Here is a 19,478-nt window from a genome sequence, read left to right on the forward strand (position 1 = left end):
ACATATGAATCATTGCCATCAGTCTTTCATTGCTTTGAAAATTATTTTGTCCATTCTGAGAGATCTAGCAAATTCTCTGGCCTTGAGTTGCATTGTTTGGCATATAAGAGGCAATTCTTTCTCTTGTACTCAGCAACAAAATGTAACAACTGCTTCTTTTTCTTATAAATATCATCATTTCTCAGGTTGCATAAAGCAGCTGGTTGTTGCTTTGCAAGGAATATAGAATTGCCACCATTCCTCCAACAATGAATATTTGCTTCTCTGATATAAAATTTATAATCTGAAGCTCTATTTTGGTACACTTCTGCATACATAATAACTTTTCCTTTTAATATCATATCATAATGCATACTTTTGAGATATTTTAGAATAGCAATTATCCTTAACATTTATACTTAACAAATTGAATAAGTTGAAGTTAGCAATGTATACAGTTATGGCTCAGTGCACACATGTACAGGAAGTGAAAACTAAAGTGTGACTTCCATCCAGTTGACAGCATTTGTGAGACACCATTAATTTTAAAACATATCCCAATTTTAGAGATATTAAAATGTTAGAGAAACTGCCTTGAAATTAATATTGGCATTTGTTAAGTTCCTATTTTAGATTTAATATAGAGTTAACTCTGGCAGAATGATTATAAGTTCAGATTTCAACCCTCAAGATGATTATAATCTTACTAAAAAAAAACCAAGATGGAACCATGTGAAGCAATTAGTATACAATGTCAGTCAATATGCCATTAACTTAAAATAATTGTATTGTACAGATGAAAGATTGGGACAGTTCAAAAAAACGGGTGATCAGTGAAGGCAGAAGTATTAGAAGGCTGGTCCTTAATGGCTGTGGTTAGATTTAGATGTATGGAGAGGATGACAATGGTATCTCAGATGAAGGGAAGCAGAAAAGAGAAAGCTCAGTGCCTAGAGTTGTACAGAATAGAGACACAGGAGGTCAGAACAAGCCAGCACTCTAACTGTCCTGGGAGACAACAGACAACAAAGAGCCCTGCAGTTTGGAAAGATAAGTTTAGACTCATGGGAAACATTACTGGTTGCTTTTATGCAAAGGTTCAAACTATTGAAAACACAGTTGCAAGGGAGTTGTCTAAAAAGCATGTGCAGAATAGACTAATGGAGAGAATTGAAGACTTGAGTCAAGAAAGCTGGGATGTTGCTGCATTCACCTTAGTCTGAGACATGAGAACCAGGAACTGGAGCTGGTTGGTATTCCATGATGTAGACTGAAAGGAGGCATTTGTAGCTTACAGAAGAGGGGGAGATAAAGGCAAGGTTTTTCCAGAGGAAAAATGTCAGAGAAGGCAGGAGAGTTGTTTGTTTAAAGAAAGTTAAGTGTTATTATTCAGGCTTTCTCTGTTCCTCTTTCTTTTACAAAAATAAATCTGTTGACATTGCTTTTGGTAATAGATTTTGGATCAATTTCCTTAGGCAAGAGAAACAAAATAAAAAATAAATAATTAAGACTATATCAAACTAAAAAGTTTCTGCACAGCAAGAGAAACCATCAACAAAATGAAAGACAGTCTTCCAATGGAAGAAGATATTTGCCAATGATACATCTAATAAGGAGTCGATATCCAAAATATTTAAAGAACTCATATAATTTAACACCAACAAAAACAAACATTCTAATTTAAAAATGGGCAGAAGACCTGAATAAACATTTCTCTAAAGAAGATACACAGATGGCCAACAGACAGGAAAAACATTGCTAATCATTAGAGAGATACAAATTAAAGCCACAATGAGATATCACTTCACACCTGTCAGAATGGTTACCATTAATAAATCAACAAACGACAAGTGTTGGTGAGATGTGAATACAAGGGAATCTGTGGGCACTGTTGGTGAGATTGCAGATTGGTGCAGCTGTTATGGAAACAGTATGGAGGAGGTTCCTCAAATAGTTAAAAATGGAACTACCTATGACCTAGAAATTCCACACACTAATTTGAAAAGATATATGCATCCCTATGTTCACTGCAGCATACTTTACAATAGCCAAGATATGGAAGCAGCCAAAGTGTCTGTCAATAAATGAATGAACCCTGGCCGGTTGGCTCAGCGGTAGAGCGTCGGCCTAGCGTGCGGAGGACCCCGGTTCGATTCCCGGCCAGGGCACACAGGAGAAGCGCCCATTTGCTTCTCCACCCCTCCGCCGCGCTTTCCTCTCTGTCTCTCTCTTCCCCTCCCACAGCCAAGGCTCCATTGGAGCAAAGATGGCCCGGGCCCTGGGGATGGCTCTGTGGCCTCTGCCTCAGGCGCTAGAGTGGCTCTGGTCGCAACATGGCAACGCCCAGGATGGGCAGAGCATCGCCCCCTGGTGGGCAGAGCGTCGCCCCTGGTGGGCGTGCCGGGTGGATCCCGGTCGGGCGTATGCGGGAGTCTGTCTGACTGTCTCTCCCTGTTTCCAGCTTCAGGAAAATGGAAATAAATAAATAAATAAATAAATGAATGAAGAAGAAGTGGTGCATATATACAATGAAATATTACTTGACCATAAAAAAGAAATAAAATCTTACCATTTGCAATAGCATGGATGGACCTAGAGGGTATTATGCTCAGTAAAATAAATCAGACAGAGAAAGACAAATGCTGTATGATTTCACTTATATGTGGAATCTAAAAAGATAAAATAAATGAACAAACAAACCAGAGGAGATTCATACGTACAGTGAACTAACTGATGGTCCTCAGATGAAAGGAGGGTTATAGGGTTGGGCTAAAAAGGAGAAGGGATCAAGAAGCACAAACTGGCAGTTGCAAAAGTCATGAGGATGTAAAGTACAGCATAAGAAATATAATCAATTATATTGCAATAACTATGTATGGTGTTAGGTGGGTAGTAGACTGATCAGAAGAATCTTTTATAAGTTACATAAATGTCTAACCACTAAGTGTACACCTGAAACTAATATAATATTGAATATCAACTGTAGTTAAACATTTTTAAATTAAAAAACATAAAATCAAAGTCTGTATTTGGGGGATAAAGTCCAGTTATTAAACATAAAAACTAAGCCTGAACTTGTGGTAGTACAGTGGATAGAGCATCAAGCAGGAACACTAAGATCCCTGGTTCGAAACCTTGAAGTTGCCCCTGCCAGCTTGAGCATGGGCTCATTGGCTTGAGCATGGGGTTACCAGCTTGAGTGCGAGATCATTGACCTAATTCCAAGGTCACTGGCTTGAGCCCAAAGTTTGTTAGCTTAAAGCCCAAGATCTCTGGCCTGAGCCCAGGGTTGCTGGCTTGAGCTGAATGTCACTCGCTTGAGATCAAGGTTGCTGGCATAAGCAAAGGGTCACTAGCTTGACTTGTCCCCCACCTCCAGTCTAGGCACCTATGAGAAAGCAACCCATGAACAACTAAAGTGAAGCAACTATGAGTTGATGCTTCTTATCTCTCACCTTCTTCTCTCTCTCTCTCTTCCTGTCCCTGTCTTTCTCTGTGTCTCTCTCTCTCTCTAAAAAAAAAAAAAAAAAAACTAAACTAAAACAAAATGAATAAATTGAAAAATATTATGAATTAAGTTATACTTGAGTTCAACTAAAAGGATTTGAATTCTTATACCCACTTTATTGCTAGGATTTTAAAAGTGTATTCAGTTTCAAATTCTCCTTAAGTACAATTTTGCCACCTGCATAGTAAGATTACCTTGTCTTCCTCCAAATTCTAAATTGTTGACTGTAAATTCTAAGTGACCCCTCTTCCCTGCCTTTTAATTTCCCCATATTGTCACCGCTTCAGTAGATGGACATAGGCCAACTTTTCAGAATATGCAGAGATTGAAATATCATTTTTCAGTTCTAGAGATTATTTCCATTATGCCTTAAGATGGTAAATTCTGCCAATTTAGCATTAAAATATACTCTTTAAATCTATTTCATTTCAACTAGTTACAGTTTAAGTTTATTCATTCAGAAAATATTTATTGAGTGCCCACAATGTACCAGACACTGATTTAGGTGCTTAGAAAACAGAAACCGCAAAAATAGCTGACCTTATGTAATTTATATCCTGGTGTGGGAAGACAGAAAAAAAACCATAATAAATAAAAAAATTTATATAGTGTGCTAAAAGGTGACAAATGCTCTGGGAGAAAGTTAGAGTGGAATAATGAAGATTAAGAGAGTGTGTGCAGGGCTTGTAGGCTGCACTTTTTAAAAAAGTGGTCAGGGTAGGATTCATTAAGAAGGTGATATCTCAAGAAAGTAAGGGGAAATGAACTGTTTAGATACTGCAAAAGGAGTGTTCCAGGAAGGGGGTACAGTGAATGCAAAGACCCTAAAGACATGAGCATGTCCGCTTGACTCTGGGAACAGAACAGCGAGGAGAAGTGGGTGGCTGCACTGGAGCAGAACGTTAGAGCAGGGTAGCGGGAGGGGAAGTCAGAGAAGTAACGGGGTGGAGCGGGACAGATCTGGTAGGGTCCTAGGATGCCGTTATAAAGAATTCAGTTTTCATTCTACATAAAATGAGAGCACAGTTAAGGTTATGTATAGAGGAGTGATATAATCTGACTATATATCCTAGCTGATTTTGTTGAAAACAAAATGTAGGAAACCAAAGGTGGATATGGGAGGCATTTAAGAGGTTTTGCAATAATGTAGGTGGATGAGGATGGTGGTTCTGACCAGAATGAGGGCAGTGAACTAGATCATGTTCTAAATAACTCTGAAGATAGAACCAAAAAAAATTTTTGATGGAAGAAATTTGCAGTACAAGAGAAAGAGAAAGAGAAAGAGAAAGTCCAAGATCATTTCAAGCTTTTTGGTCCTAGCAAATGGAAGGATAGAATTATTATCAATTTAGAAGGAGAAAACTATTAGTGCAATATGGGAGAGTTCTATTTACTCTCCTAAATTGTCAACTAATATAACAACCGACACTTAGACATCTCTACTTGGATATAACTACAGAAATGTAGCCTGGTTGCTGGGACCCACTTGAGGTCCATCCTTAATCATGAATTTAAAGTGAGACTGGTTAGCATAACTAGATTATATATTTTTTGCATTCTTACTCATCTGTGCAGAGCGAGTGGACAGTCATATTTAACCAGACCATGTTTGGCCAAACAATTTCAAAGGAGCAATAGGAGACAGAGGAGTTGAAGGTTTCCAAGAAGTGATCATAATGATTGAATTTAAACTGGCGTTCCTGGCAAGAGAGAACATCAAGAGGATGAGGAACTCTAAAGAGAGGGTAGGGGCATCAATTAAATGGAGATCCTCATGGGTTGAAAGAAATACTAAGGGAATTAGCAGAAGTGAAATGAAAAGAGAGGAAGTAGTGGAATGGGCTGCATGCAGTTGAGGTCGTGTAGTTTATCGGCAAAGACAAGGTTTGAGGTAAGACAAAAAATGAAAGTATGAGAAAGTAATTAAGGGGTAAGAGAACAAGATCATTGTTGGAACAGAGTTCAAGAAACCGAAAGGCCAAGTAAGGGGAAAATTTTACACACACACCTCGTCAGAATTATGACAGGAGTCATGCTGAAGACAGTGAGTTGCGCAGTGAGTTGGGAGATAAATGAGAAATGAGGACTATGACCTGAAAGTCCGTAGATGACATAGTCTGACCAAAATGAAGGAATTCTCGGCTTTGTATAATTGAAATATTATACTGCAAATTTCACCGGAAACATTTCAATGTGAATTTCCCAGAGAAACAACAGAAATATTTATTTATGTATTTTATCATATTTTTCATTCATTTATTGAGCACCATTATGAACCAGGAAAAACAAAACAAACCAAGTCACTTCCCTTCTGAAGCTTAAATACCAGCAGAAAAACTTAGTCTCTGGAGCATTAATATTTCAGTAGCTTTTATTATGTGGTTAGGGAAGGAAGGAAACAAGCAAATGATACTCCGATGAATACACATCTGGTATTTAAGGGTTTTTATGACAATATGGCACTGTAAAATATTGAGTTGAAGTCTATAATCACTAGTTATAAACACAAATTGTCCACCTCTGCCCCACTAGAAGTCAGAAGCATTTCGCATTTTCTCTCAATATATACTTATTCCTTCTCTATTTCTTTATAGACTAGAGGGAAATCCAGTCTATCCCCACATTTTAAAGTCTTTTTAGAATACATTTAAAAATAACAAAATAGAAAAATAATTTGCTAATATCTGTTGCATACTTCATCCAGCAAATAATAAAGTTTCAATTATAAATCCAGAGCAAGATTGTTTGGTATAAGAATAATAGACACTTCTTTGTATTTTTGAGATAGTAAGCTAAGGACAGGAGGTTCACTTCAAATGTGTGATGCCTTGATTTCCACTACCTTGTAAGTTTTGTGAGTGATTTAGGACTATAAAGAGAGACATAACCTCTAACAGAGCAATTAGGGACACGGAACAGGCTAGTCAGAGGGGATGAGGAGCAGGGTGGAGGGGATATATTTTTGACAATTCACTGTTTTCTACTTTGTTTAATTTTTTTGACTATGTCAGTGGCCAATACTTTTGAGAGTGCTGGATTAAAGAAAACGCTATATGATTTTATACGATTCTGTACATTACAATTTTAAATTACTGCATAAAAGCATTTAGCATTTTGTTGACAAGCTTTCCTGTCTAGAAGAGTTTCAAGCATGAGCTAATGTGGTGATTAATTTTTGATGTGAACTAAGAAAACTAAAGTTTCTGAGAATATGAGTGAGGAAAACTCATTTTATAATTTTGATGGACATATCTGAATTTTATATTCTGAGGAAATGTATTTGAGAAGGAGTATTTTGCTTTTCTCACTTGAGGTGAGCTTCAAAATTGGTCAGGCAATAAGCCCTGGCTGGTTGGCTCAGTGGTAGAGCGTCAGCCTGGCGCGCAGGAGTCCTGGGTTCGATTCCTGGCCAGGGCACACAGGAGAAGCGCCCATCTGCTTCTCCACCTCTCCCCCTTTCCTTCCTCTCTGTCTCTCTCTTCCCCTCCCACAGCCGCGGCTCCATTGGAGCAAAGTTGGCCTGGGCGCTGAGGATGGCTCCATGGCCTCTGCCTCAGGCACTAGAATGGCCCTGGTTGCAATAGAGCGATGCCCCAGATGGGCAGAGCATCGCTCCCTGGGGGGCATGCCGGGTGGACCCCAGTCGGGTGCATGCGGGAGTCTGTCTGAGTGCCTCCCCGTTTCCAACTTCAGAAAAATACAAAAAAAAAAAATTGGTCAGGCAATATAAAAATTATTGGAGAGGTTTTTTTTCAAAATATGTAGCTCTTCTTCTATTAAAGTTCTCCTGAGACATCTGTGAGAGAAATCTGGACTTGCTTATTTTAAAAAGCTTACCAGATGATTCTGAAATATCATTTAGTTAAGGAACACTGGTTCAGTATATGCTAAGTATTGGCATAGAATGCATATGGGATTTAGATGTAAGTTTGAAACATCAGAAATTAGTATTTTATTCATTGGGTATTATGTAACTGCTGTCTGGAGCAAATATTAGAGCTTTAGTGCTTTGTAAAAATTTACTTTTTTCATTTCTGTTCTAATTCAGAGCTTCATCGTTGTGTGTGTGTGTGTGTGTGTGTGTGTGTGTGTGTGTGTATTTTCTTTGGAAGTAAAGACAAGGAAGGAAAAATAATATTTAGGAATCAAAATAGAGAAGAGTTGGTTACTGGCCACCCACCACTGATGAATGAGTTATGAAGTGGGGACAAAGAAAGAGAACCTAGCAACTCTATCAGTGTATGTCAGTTTAAGAAAGGAATTCTGTCTTTGGGTATTAATTAACAAAGTCAAGGCAAAATAGTATATATACATACTATGAATGCAAAACTACAAAACCAATGGAAAACTTCCCTGGTTCCCAAAAGCAGAGACTCTACAAAGTGGCATTGTTCCTGCTGTGCTTTGCTTTTGTTGTTGTTGTTACGACATAGCCTCATTAAGCCTTCGGAGCTGGCAATTTAAACTTTGTGTATTTTTCTGTTTTTTGTTTTCTCAGGCAGAGAAGAGGGGAACTTAACTGCATGACTCATGAATCCTTTATGGTAGAATTAAAATTTTGCTGTTGGTTATTATTACAAAAACAACCTCAACTTTATGACCAGGTGTATGATTTTTTCAACCTTTGGCCCCATCTCTCAGGAAGAATATCTGCAAATGAAATAAACAAAGTTGGCCCTGGCCGGTTGGCTCAGTAGTAGAGCGTCAGCCTGGCGTGCAGAAGTCCCGGGTTCAATTCCTGGCCAGGGCACACAGGAGAAGCGCCCATCTGCTTCTCCACCCCTCCCCCTCTCCTTCTTCTCTGTCTCTCTCTTCCCCTCCCGCAGCAGCGAGGCTCCATTGGAGCAAAGATGGCCCGGGCGTTGGGGATGGCTCCTTGGCCTCTGCCCCAGGCGCTAGAGTGGCTCTGGTCGCAACACGGCGACGCCTAGGATGGGCAGAGCATTGCCCCCTGGTGGGCAGAGCGTCGCCCCTGGTGGGCGTGCCGGGTGGATCCCGGTCGGGCGCATGCGGGAGTCTGTCTGACTGTCTCTCCCCATTTCCGGCTTCAGAAAAATACAGAAGAAAAAAAAAAAAAAGAAATAAAGTTTATATTTTGGCTGCATTAATGCGGAGAGATTTTCTTCTGCAGAAGCACTCAATCTACCGACATGTGAAAGTACAGTTAACTGCTGAAAACATCTGTTTTTGAATATCAAAGGAAAATGAACAAGAAAAAGAAGCCAACTGTAAAATGCCATACTTCATAGGCAGAGATGATCAGCTGGAGGATGTTTCCGGAATCTTTCTGAAGTAGCCCTACGGTAGCTCCAGGAATGAGTTTTGCATAATTCTGTAAACAAAAAAGAATAGATCAACCTTTGCTCATCATAATTGAGAAATGTCAAGTGTGGGGTTCTGCCTGCTGGCTGAGACCACCTTTATTTAACTGGCTGGGGTGACAGGTCTCCTGAGACTGTAGTCCTGCCTCGTGCTACGTCCAGCACTCAAGTGGGAAGTGAACTGGCCAGAGTGGCCACTGGGGAAATCTGGTGTCAGTGATTGCCTTAGTCTGGGGCTGTGATTTATATCACGACAGGAGTCAAGTCTCAAATAATATCACTTCTATAACATCCTTCATTCATGAGGTGTCCTTTGTCCAGAAAATTCTGAGCATACTATCAGGAACTATCTTCTCACTTTTGTAACATAGCAGAAACCAAGACTTGGTCCACACGGGCCCCTTAGCACTCTCAGGTGCCTTGTAAATCATTCAGTTCAGGGGTGTTCATTGTCGATTGCTTGGTGGAGGAAAGGAGTGAATTATTGGCTGCTTGCTGTTAGCTGACCCTTCCTTGCAGCAATGAGCACTCTTTTAGGGATGGCAGCTGGTGCTGTGGTGCCGCCCTCATCACCACTGAGTCAGAGCCTAGCTCTAAACTGGAGGCACTCTCCACCTACATTGCATCTCTTGAGATGTGGTTCCCACTCGAGTAGAACTCACGGTATGAGTTCTATAGCACTCCAGGTATTGAACATGGCTAGAGAATAAGGCATTGCAAAGAAGGGAATTTTCCAGAACCCTGAAAATCCCCTCCTTAAGTTTTATGTTTAAAAATATTTTTAAACAGAATGTTTTCTAAAGTGTATAGTACATACCCCTGTCCTCTTCAATAAAGACGCCAAAGCACACTTTGATATTTTTCTTGAAGAAATAGAATCATACTTACCAATATTAACTGTAGCTCTATAATCATCAAAACCTTCTATAATCCATGGTCATACCCACAGCTAGTGGGCCCCAACTGCTGTGCTTTTGCTTCTTTGTTTTAAAATAGTTTCTATTCTCTTCTGTAGCTATAAGGTGTCACTTGCAGACCAATTTACTCATTTATTGTTGCATCAACATATCTATTAAGTAGGCTTAATATGCTGTGGTATCAAAAAGAGACAACCACCCTTTCTGTCAGCTATGCTCTTCTAAGCTGCTGTGTGTTGTGAAATCAGAAGGCTGAATTTATTAAAATTGTGCGTAGAAAAGAGAAGTCAGCTTTGAGTGAAGGATTCAGGGCACCTCCTGTAGTTCACACATAGTATCTTCTCTTATTCCACAGAAGATTTAAGTAGATCAGGAAATACACAAAACTAATTTAGAATTCATATTTATCATTAATTATAATTGTGATGCTAAGTAAATAAGTCAGGACAAAGGGAACCTACAAGAGGAACCAATGAAGCCAAGGTGATGTCAGACCACTAGCATGTTCTCAGAGGCCTCGTGCGCCTGCCCAGAGGTGGGCACCTGGGTGTAGGCCAACTTTCTCCACCCTTTGTATTAAAAAGATGAACTTTGGTATTAATTTGTGGGTTTTGTAATGTTTCCCTTACTTCAGTGTTCATGACTGTGTTTCAGTATGAATTTGATGGAAATCTGAACCCTTGAGAGTGTCAATTGTCACTCTGCCTTGACGCTGTGTTTTGTTACTGAAGGGGCCGTGGATAGTAACCCAGGTAACATTCTTCCCATTACTCAGTGCCGCACATCACTGCCCATCGACGGTGGGCTCCACTCTGTTTCCCTGAGCCAGGTAGAACTTGTCAAATATGAGGAAGGCACTGGTTTATCAATTTACCTTTTCAAATAAGCGCATGGTCAGTGAAGCATGGGGCCAGTGGTTACCAGTGAATACCTAAATAGGAACTTCAATTCCACTCAAGTGGAAGAGGACTGTGTGTAAATTTGACTAGTCCCAGAAGAGAAGGCAGGGGGAATGTTCAGAGCTTGACAAGGAAAGGTTTAGATCCTTCTGAGAAAGAATGTCAAGGCTCTTAGCTTTGCAAAACACTGCTATCCTTGAAAAATTTCTTGGTATCCCCGTGGCTGAAGTACAATGGGTATTCACCACAAGCACTAATTCCAGTGGCCTCCAGATTTTCAGTTAATTCTTGGTTAACAAAGCCAAATCCATCTACTTCCTAAAGCATAATTATGACCCTGCTTGTGGTATGACATTTGGCGTTTGGCTATTAGGACAAGTGGTTTAGCATTAATCATATTTGTTGATTGCCACTAGAGCCAGGGTAGAAAGGAGCTGGCAGCCGGCCACAGTACCCTATGACAACACTGACAATTGTGAAGAGGAAATCATCAATTAATTTCTGGATGCTGATCCCCCCCCACACACCCCCAAAGCACTGCAAATAACTAACTAGAAGCATGGACAATTTGGCTTCCTGATCTAACACTGTAAAGAATTATACTTTAAATCTTGTAGTGTTATGATTACTGTAAATATCATGTGTCAAATGCCTTTCTTTCATTAAATCCCTAAAGTGCTATTATAAATTGTCCTGATTAAACATGTTTAATGTTAGAAAAGAATGCTTTTGCATGCCTGGATGTGACAAATTATAGCACTGTAACTATAAAAGATGACTGTTGGATATTAAAAACAGTGAATTCTAAAAACACTATGTTACATGAGCTGATGAGAAATACAAACCCCTATGCTTGGGCTTGAACTCTCTGTTATTTGTCCATGGATTATCCTAGTTCTAGATGTCCTCCCCTCCTCCTCACGAAGCCGCCCGGGAGTTCTTGAGGTTGCTTTTTTTTTTTTTTTTTTTTTTTTACAGAGACAGAGAGAGAGAGAGTCAGAGAGAGGGATAATAGGGACAGACAGACAGGAACAAAGAGAGATAAGAAGCATCAATCATTAATTTTTTTGTTGCGACACCTTAATTGTTCATTGATTGCTTTCTCATATGTGCCTTGACCATGGGGCTACAGCAGACTGAGTAACCCCTTGCTCAAGCCAGCGACCTTGGGTCCAAGCTGGTGAGCTTTGCTCAAACCAGATGAACCCACGCTCAAGCTGGCGACCTCTGTGTCTCGAACCTGGGTCCTCTGCATCCCAGTCCGACGCTCTATCCACTGTGCCACCGCCTGGTCAGGATGGAGGTTGCTTTCTCATCCATGTTTGCAAGGTGTTTTTTTCCCCCCTGATTCCCTTAGTTTTCTTGAAACTTCCTTCGTCAAGCCCTATCTCGAAAAAGATATTTCTTTGTCCAGAAGTCTGCATTTGCTCCCTGGAAATCTCCTATCAAGGATAGAGGGTGAGAAATATACAGGGGGTCATTTAGTGCCAGGCATCAAAGGATACAGAAGAAAGGGCCTGAATTCACACCTGCACACTCCTATTCCTCTCAGAGACTGTCTCTAAATTCAGTGCTCTCAGTGTCTGGTTGGCAGAATCAGCTGTCAGGTGTGCACGCCCGTGTGGCTGAGGGCAGGGAGCCGCGCAGACACGCCTGCTGCCTCAGCTAGCTGTAGACAGGCTAGTGGTCGGCTTTCTCTTCGGAAAGACTCTGGCTGAGAATCTTGGCAAATCCTTGTCTGCTTTTGGTGCTATGTCAGCGTTCTCGCCCACAGAGGGGACAGCTCCTGACAGTGACCTTCCTTCCTGCTTTGATGGCACTTCCCACTGGGTTAACTCTCATCAGGTTCAGAGTCTGGCTGTGTTCTGGAATATAGTTTAGTATTAACTGTATCCTTGCTGAGCGTTTCGATTGGGTTTCTGCCTTGGAGGGTGACTGCTGAATCTTTATGTCCTACTCTTGTGGCATTTCTGCTCTCATCTCAGAGGCCTTTCACCTCCTCAGACCCCTTAGCCACCATAGACCATGTGACTCATGCTCCTGAGCAGAGGGTGGGAAACAGAACGGGCTGCCATGTGTCTCTTAGCAACATTGTAATAAGGAATTTATAAAAACAAATATTTCGAGCAAACTGCTGCTCCTCCCTGGGCTCTGTGCTTGCTGGAGTCTGTGAAGCTCACTAATGTGGAGGGATTTGATGCTCAGCACTACTTATTTTCAATGATTGACCAAGTGCTCTGGTCTTAAACTATACGTACTAAAGATATTTTGCTGAAATACATTTATTAAGAGGTTAGCTTGTTGAAATTGAGAACCTGTGATACTAACTAATCTGTTTACAAATATTCCTCTAATCTCTCAAAGTATTTTTTTTGTCATTGCCTTGTATCTCTTCAGTTTAGTGGCTTCTGTCTGTGCATTCTCTCTCTCCCTAACTTTAAAGGTAGTATAGAACACATGCACAGTGTTTTAAGTAACAAGTATGCAGTCCAATGAATACTTAGAAAGTAAACAGCACATTTAGCTGCCACCGAGATCAAGAAATAGAACATAATCAGCACCCTGGGCTCCCTTCCTTCCAAGGCAGTGCCTCCCAGTCATTATCCGTTCCCTAAACCTAACCACTATTTTGGCTTTTATCATTACTGAAGTCATGAGAGATATCCTTGTTACCTGAGGGGGGAAAAATGGACTAAGTAGGACAACAAAAGCACTACCTATAAAGGAAAAGATTGAAAAATAAGACTTAAAATTACAAATTTTTGTTCTGGGGGAAAAAAAGAATTTCTGTTCTGAAAAGATGCCTTTAAGACAGGGGTCCCCAAACTACGGCCCACAGGCCACATGTAGCCCCCTGAGGCCATTTATCCGGCCCTCGAGCACTTCCAGAAGGGGCACTTCTTTCATTGGTGGTCAGTGAGAAGAGCATAGTTCCCACTGAAATACTGGTCAGTTTGTTGATTTAAATTTACTTGTTCTTTATTTTAAATATTGTATTTGTTCCCGTTTTGTTTTTTACTTTAAAATAAGATATGTGCAGTGTGCATAGGGATTTGTTCATAGTTTTTTTTTATAGTCTGGCCCTCCAAAGGCCTGAGGGACAGTGAACTGGCCCCCTGTGTAAAAAGTTTGGGGACCCTGCTTTAAGAGAGTGAGAAAGAGCCAATGAGTGATAGGAAATACTGTAATACATATGTGTGATTTGGCACCAGGATACATTTCTTTGTATCAACAAGGAAAAGCCATCTTGATAAAAATAGATATGCAAGTGGCAAAGGGGATGTGAAAAGTGTTCAAAATTATTAATCATTAGAGAAATAGAAACTAGAACCACAGCAACATGCCAGCATGAAATCCCTAGAAGGGCCAACAATTTTAAAAACTGATGATATTCTCACACACCTACAGGGGGGCCTAAATTGGTTCAATTTTTTTAGAAACTGGTAGTAGCGACTAAGGCTGAACATGAGCGCCTTGTGACCTGGCAGTTCCACTCCTAGGTGATCCACAGCGGAAAGGAGCCCACGTGTATGACAGTTCTGAGACAAACAAGTGCAAAGAAAGGCACTCATTTTTCCTCTTGTCAAGAGGATGCTCTTGGTCACCAAGATGTCGGCGCCACTGGAGAAAGTGCAGGTAATTCTTAAAAGGTCTCAGATCTTTCAAGTGTTTGGCTACAAGCAGTAATCAGTTCCTACCTGGTTTCCTTCAACCTGGGGGTGGAATCAGAGAGGTATATAATGGGCAAAGCCCTCAGCACTCACAGCATTACCTGCCTCCTGAATCTCTCTCCTTCCTCAGGAGTTGCTCCTGAGAGCAAGTCCTCGTGAGCTGCAGTTTCTAATTCAGAAGGACTTACAACGGGAGGTAGAGGTCCTCACAAGCCTCCTGATATCTCCAAGCACCTTTGCATACATCCTCAGAAACCCAAGCTCTTAGAAGATATATTGTCATGGGGACTCAAGGACAGTGCTGGGGAAGTAGCAGGAATGCCGGGAGAAGGGACCACGCTGCTCCTTGGGTCCACATAGCTCACTGTTCTTGTGCAATGAGCCCACACTGCAGACAGGGCTGAAGGTGCCCAGAACGCTCCTCTTACCATCATCTAGGAAAGAATAACTAGATCTAACATTTACAATTAGCAGTGGCATCTCTTTCATTCCTCAGAGAAGCTCTATTGTTTAGGTAATATTATTATTATCCCTGTTCTACTGCCAAGATCCTGAGGCTCAGGGAATTTAACTGGTCTGTGGTCATGTAGCCAGGAAGTAGCAGAGTTGGGTCCACCTGCCATGCCCTAGAGCCAGATCTCTTAACCTGGCCACCGATGGGAGGTGCCCAACACTGGCAATGGCTGTCATGCTCTGCTGATGTGTGTGGCAGGTGAGCCTGAGAGAGGTTAATGAAGAAGCCTAAGTTAACTGGAGGGATTCGTTTCCGAGGCCTGCTGTAACTAGTACCACAAACTGGGTGGTTTAGAACAACAGAAATTATTGTCTCACAGTCCTGGAGGCTACAAGTCTGAGATTAAGGTGTCGGCAGGGCCATTCTCCTTTTGAAAACTGACTGGGTGGATCTGCCCTTGCCTCTTCCTAACTTCTGGTGGTCACTGGCAATCCTTGGTGTTCCTTGACTTGACTATGCATCGCTCTAATAGCTGCCTCCATCATCACATGGTGTTCCCTCTCCTGTGTCTCTTCTCTTCTTCTAAGTATACCAGTCACATTGGAATAAGGGTCTACCCTGCTTGAGTATGACTTCATCTTAAATAATTACATCCGGAAGGCCCTATTTCCAAACAAGATCACGTTCTGAGGTACTAGGCATTAGGACTTGAACATACCTTTTGGGAGAACACAATTCAAGTCTTATCATTCTGCCTGAGTTCTTTTGGATTTTTAACCTTAAAAAAATTTTTTTTTATTGATTGATTCATTTTAGAGAAAGAAGAAGGGAGAGAAAGATGGGGAATTGGAGAGAGAAACACTGATTTGTTGTTTTACTTATTTATGCATTTATTCGTTGAATCTTTGTATGTACTCTTGACCAGGGATTGAACCCACAGCTTTGGTATATTGGGACAATGCTCTAACAAACTGAGCTACCCAACCAGGGCATTGACTTTTTAACCTTTAAATCCTTAGCTTGAGCTGGAGAAGTGAGCACCTGGCCCAGTCGCAGACTAATAAGTGGTAGAAACAGGTCCCAACTACAAAGCCAGTGCTCACTCGGCTCCACTAGGCACTGCCAGGACCTGGGGAAAAAGCCAGTAGCCATGGAGGGTGAGGATGAATCTCATTGAAAATTCACAATAATAATGCTTTGTATTTATATGAAGGGGCTTAAAGATTAGAGAACGCTTTCATACCCAAAGTAAAAAGAAAGGAAGAAAAGGGGGTGTGGCTATAATCACTTTCACACTGAAAGGCTATCTCTTGAAAATGTCGGAAGTAGTGAAACCATAGAGGTATTAAAAAAACAATTCTCCCCTAGGGGACTAGATTGTACTATTTATCTGGTCAAAGGAAAATAGGGCTTTGCTGGTGAAGCCTTGCTCTTGTCAAGCAGCATGCTTCTTCCAGGGCTGGGGGCGGGCTTGGCTTGCTGAAATAAGTCCTTCTTCTGAGGGCTTTCTCCCCGTGAGGTCTTTCATTCTTGTGAGGTTTTATTCGGCTGGTTCTCCCGTTTATTATCTGTAAGTGCAGGGCCCCCCATATTATGCAAAAGTTTACCTCCCGGCGTGACTGCCTTACTAGGACACCCAAGATTCCAAAAAGAATATGTAATTGTTTCTGGTACTGGGTAGCACGAATGTCTGTCTCTGGGTTGCCCGATATTGGCTTTGCCTTCAGGCTTTCAATTGTCAGCATTCCGCAGTCAGGCAGGCAGCGATGGGAGTGTGCTAATTAGATCAGGTGCTTGATCTTGAAGTCGGCTCGGCAATGACTAGTAGTCGGCTTCTTTGGAACTTGGAGCACTACCTGTCTTTCCCCCGTCTGCCCCGGAATGTAATTATCTTGTCAGCCGAGAAGCTGCAGCACACAGCGGAACACAGCTGAATGGGTGCTGGGCAGCAGTAACAAAGTGATAAGGAAAGACAAATGGACCCACCACGCGTGACTGCTCCGAGACAAACAAGTGCAGAGAGGCGTTGGAGGATGGAGGCTTAGAGAACAAAGAGGCTACATGGAGTATTTGTTACTGAGGATACCACAGATCATCTCTTAATAAGATTACTCTGCCTTTTGAGAGGAATTGCAGACCTTTGTTGGTGAATGCAAATCCCAAAGCTTTAGAGAGCTCTTTTAAAATGGGAAGCGATGCTGGATTCATTAGCATGCTTTTTTGCTTTGCAGACCCGATGGCAGGTAATAAAACTTTGAAGGATGACTACTAAGGAACACAATGAAGGGGAGCAGGAAAGACTAAACAGGTGTCTGTACAGGACTGCTAAGGAGAAACTGGCCTTGCTACTTGAAGTGTGGAGGACAAGCAGCATCAGCACCTGGGGCTCGTGAAAAATGGAGAATCTCAGGCCCTACTCCAGACCTTCTGAATCAGTGTGCATTTTAACAAGCTCCCCCAGTGACTGAATACGCTAGGAGAGATTTTGAAAAACACTGATGCCTGGTCTCAGACCCAGAGATGCTGATTTAATTGAATCAGGGTTTGGTCTGGGTATTGGGCTTTTTATTTTATTTATTTATTTATTTATTATTTATTTATTTATTTATTTATTTTTACAGAGACACAGAGAGACAGAGTCAGAGAGAGGGATAGATAGGGACAGACAGACAGGAACGGAGAGAGATGAGAAGCATCAATCATCAATTTTCGTTGCGACACCTTAGTTGTTCATTGATTGCTTTCTCATATGTGCCTTGACTGTGGGCCTTCAGCAGACTAACCCCTTGCTCGAGTCAGCGACCTTGGGTCCAAGCTGGTGAGCTTTGCTCAAACCAGATGAACCTGCGCTCAAGCTGGCGACCTCAAGGTCTCAAACCTGGGTCCTCCTCATCCCAGTCCGACACCCTATCCAGTGTGCCACCGCCTGGTCAGACTGGGTATTGGGCTTTTTTAGAAAGTTCCTCAGGCAATTCCAAAGAGCACCACAATTTAAGAATTGCTGGTATAGAACGGTCTGTCCAGGAAAGGCTATGGCAATTTGGAAAATTAAGATGTCATGTTTTTAAACCTGTGTGCCCCTAATTCAGAAGGGAGCCTCAATTACAATATAGTTCAATATTTTGTTGATATCTAAAACATCTATTCTCTATTCAACAAGAATGAAAGCAGTGTTTTTAAATGCCTGTTGCCCACAGGATAGCACCATGCTTACTACCTTTGGCCTAGGGTCTTGTTTTAGCCTACCTTTTCAACTTTCTCTCCTTCTACCACAGCTCACATCAACTGACTAGCTCTTTCTCAAACACAATGAATTTTACTGCTTAGGGCCTTTGCACATGCCTTGTCCTCTTGAAAACTTCTCAACATTCAGGTTGCTGCTTTCTAATTGTAACAGTGAAATGCTTGCTCTCTCTGACTCTATTTTAATTCTAGTCTGTATTTCTTCCTTGGATGTTAGGCTAATAGCTCCTTCTATAGATATGCTAATCAACTAGAAGAATTCTGCTTTATGCTTAAGTTTTTGCAAGAACAACCCCTTACCAAAGGTGCCTTTTCCAAAGAATTAGAGAAATATGTACAAAAAATGACTGTTCATCAAAGATTTACAGGAGCTTCCAGACCGAACTCAGGTCAGCAGGGGTCAAGGGACTGGGGAACGAAAATATTTAGAGATTTTGCACTCTTCCTTGACTCTCTGTTCATTGCCTGGATGTCACATACCTCTTGTCCCACCCCTCTTCCCTTCCCTAGACATAAAAGAAGCCTGAATTCTGAGCTTTCTTAAAATGAATTTGTGGAAGCTATAAGGCACACTCATCTTTTCAAACTCAATTTCTCAATCAATAACCTTTTCCTCACTCCAAACTCTGATGTGTTGAACACTGGCCATTGAAGTGTCAGGCACACAAATCTTGAATTGGTAATATAATCCTTCTTGAAAGGAGTCCTCCCTAAAGATCCTATTAAAGTAACATCTCAATCTCTCCCATTCCATTATTTTCCATCCCTGCATATTATTCTTTTCCAGTTTTCAGTAAATTTTCTAAAATTTTTAGTGTTTGTCTTAAATATTCTATAGGACATACTTATACTAAAACATTATTAGTTGCTTATTTGAAATTCAAATTTAACTGGGCATCCTGTATTTTTATGTGCTAAATCTGACAATCTTATAGAAAAAAATATGCCAAGCCTGAATTCATGAATAAAGTGTGCCCAAACTGCTCAAGCTCAACAATATTTTCTGTCTCCAAAATTTCCAGTTTTCTTTTTGGTTATTCAATATACAGGGGCAACAAAATATTGAGCTATTGATTAATTAATATTGGCTCCTTTGCAGCATAGTTTAGGCCCTTTCAGATAGGCACAAATTAAAATATATGATCCTCCCAAACTCTTCTTATGTCCAGGGGCTAGCCCTTTTACTTGTCCCTAGTGTCTTGACTCTGTAATTTTTTAATAGACTCTGCCATATGCAGAATACTTGCTTGCAGTTAGACTCCTGCATGACAGTCCCAGCCGGGGTGAGCTTCCTCTAAGCATAGCTGTAATTTGGACCCGCCAGAGTGGCTAACTGCAACTGTAGGCAAGGCTTCAGGTGGTATATGGGTAACTGAATTCAACAGGCATGCCTGCAGCCTGCTGGGCTCTGAGATAGGATAAGGAAGGGTAATTACACAGCTTTGAGCACCTTGCAGTACAGAGAAGAGCCTTTGAAGAAACTGAG

At 41.2% G+C, this 19,478-nt stretch overlaps 1 protein-coding gene across 9 annotated transcripts in view; it reads right to left on the reverse strand.

Annotated features, from left to right (window-relative positions):
• Positions 1-19,478, reverse strand: part of ITGB6 (integrin subunit beta 6) — a 164,591-nt gene that overhangs the window by 30,695 nt on the left and 114,418 nt on the right. For all 9 annotated transcript variants that reach the window (XM_066345473.1, XM_066345469.1, XM_066345470.1 and 6 more), the window contains one exon: positions 8,730-8,819. In XM_066345473.1, coding sequence (XP_066201570.1) covers positions 8,730-8,819 — 90 coding nt within the window. The remainder of the gene's footprint in view (positions 1-8,729; positions 8,820-19,478) is intronic.

Source organism: Saccopteryx leptura, chromosome 7, assembly GCF_036850995.1.
Source record: "Saccopteryx leptura isolate mSacLep1 chromosome 7, mSacLep1_pri_phased_curated, whole genome shotgun sequence".
Classification (NCBI taxonomy): Eukaryota; Metazoa; Chordata; class Mammalia; order Chiroptera; family Emballonuridae; genus Saccopteryx; species Saccopteryx leptura.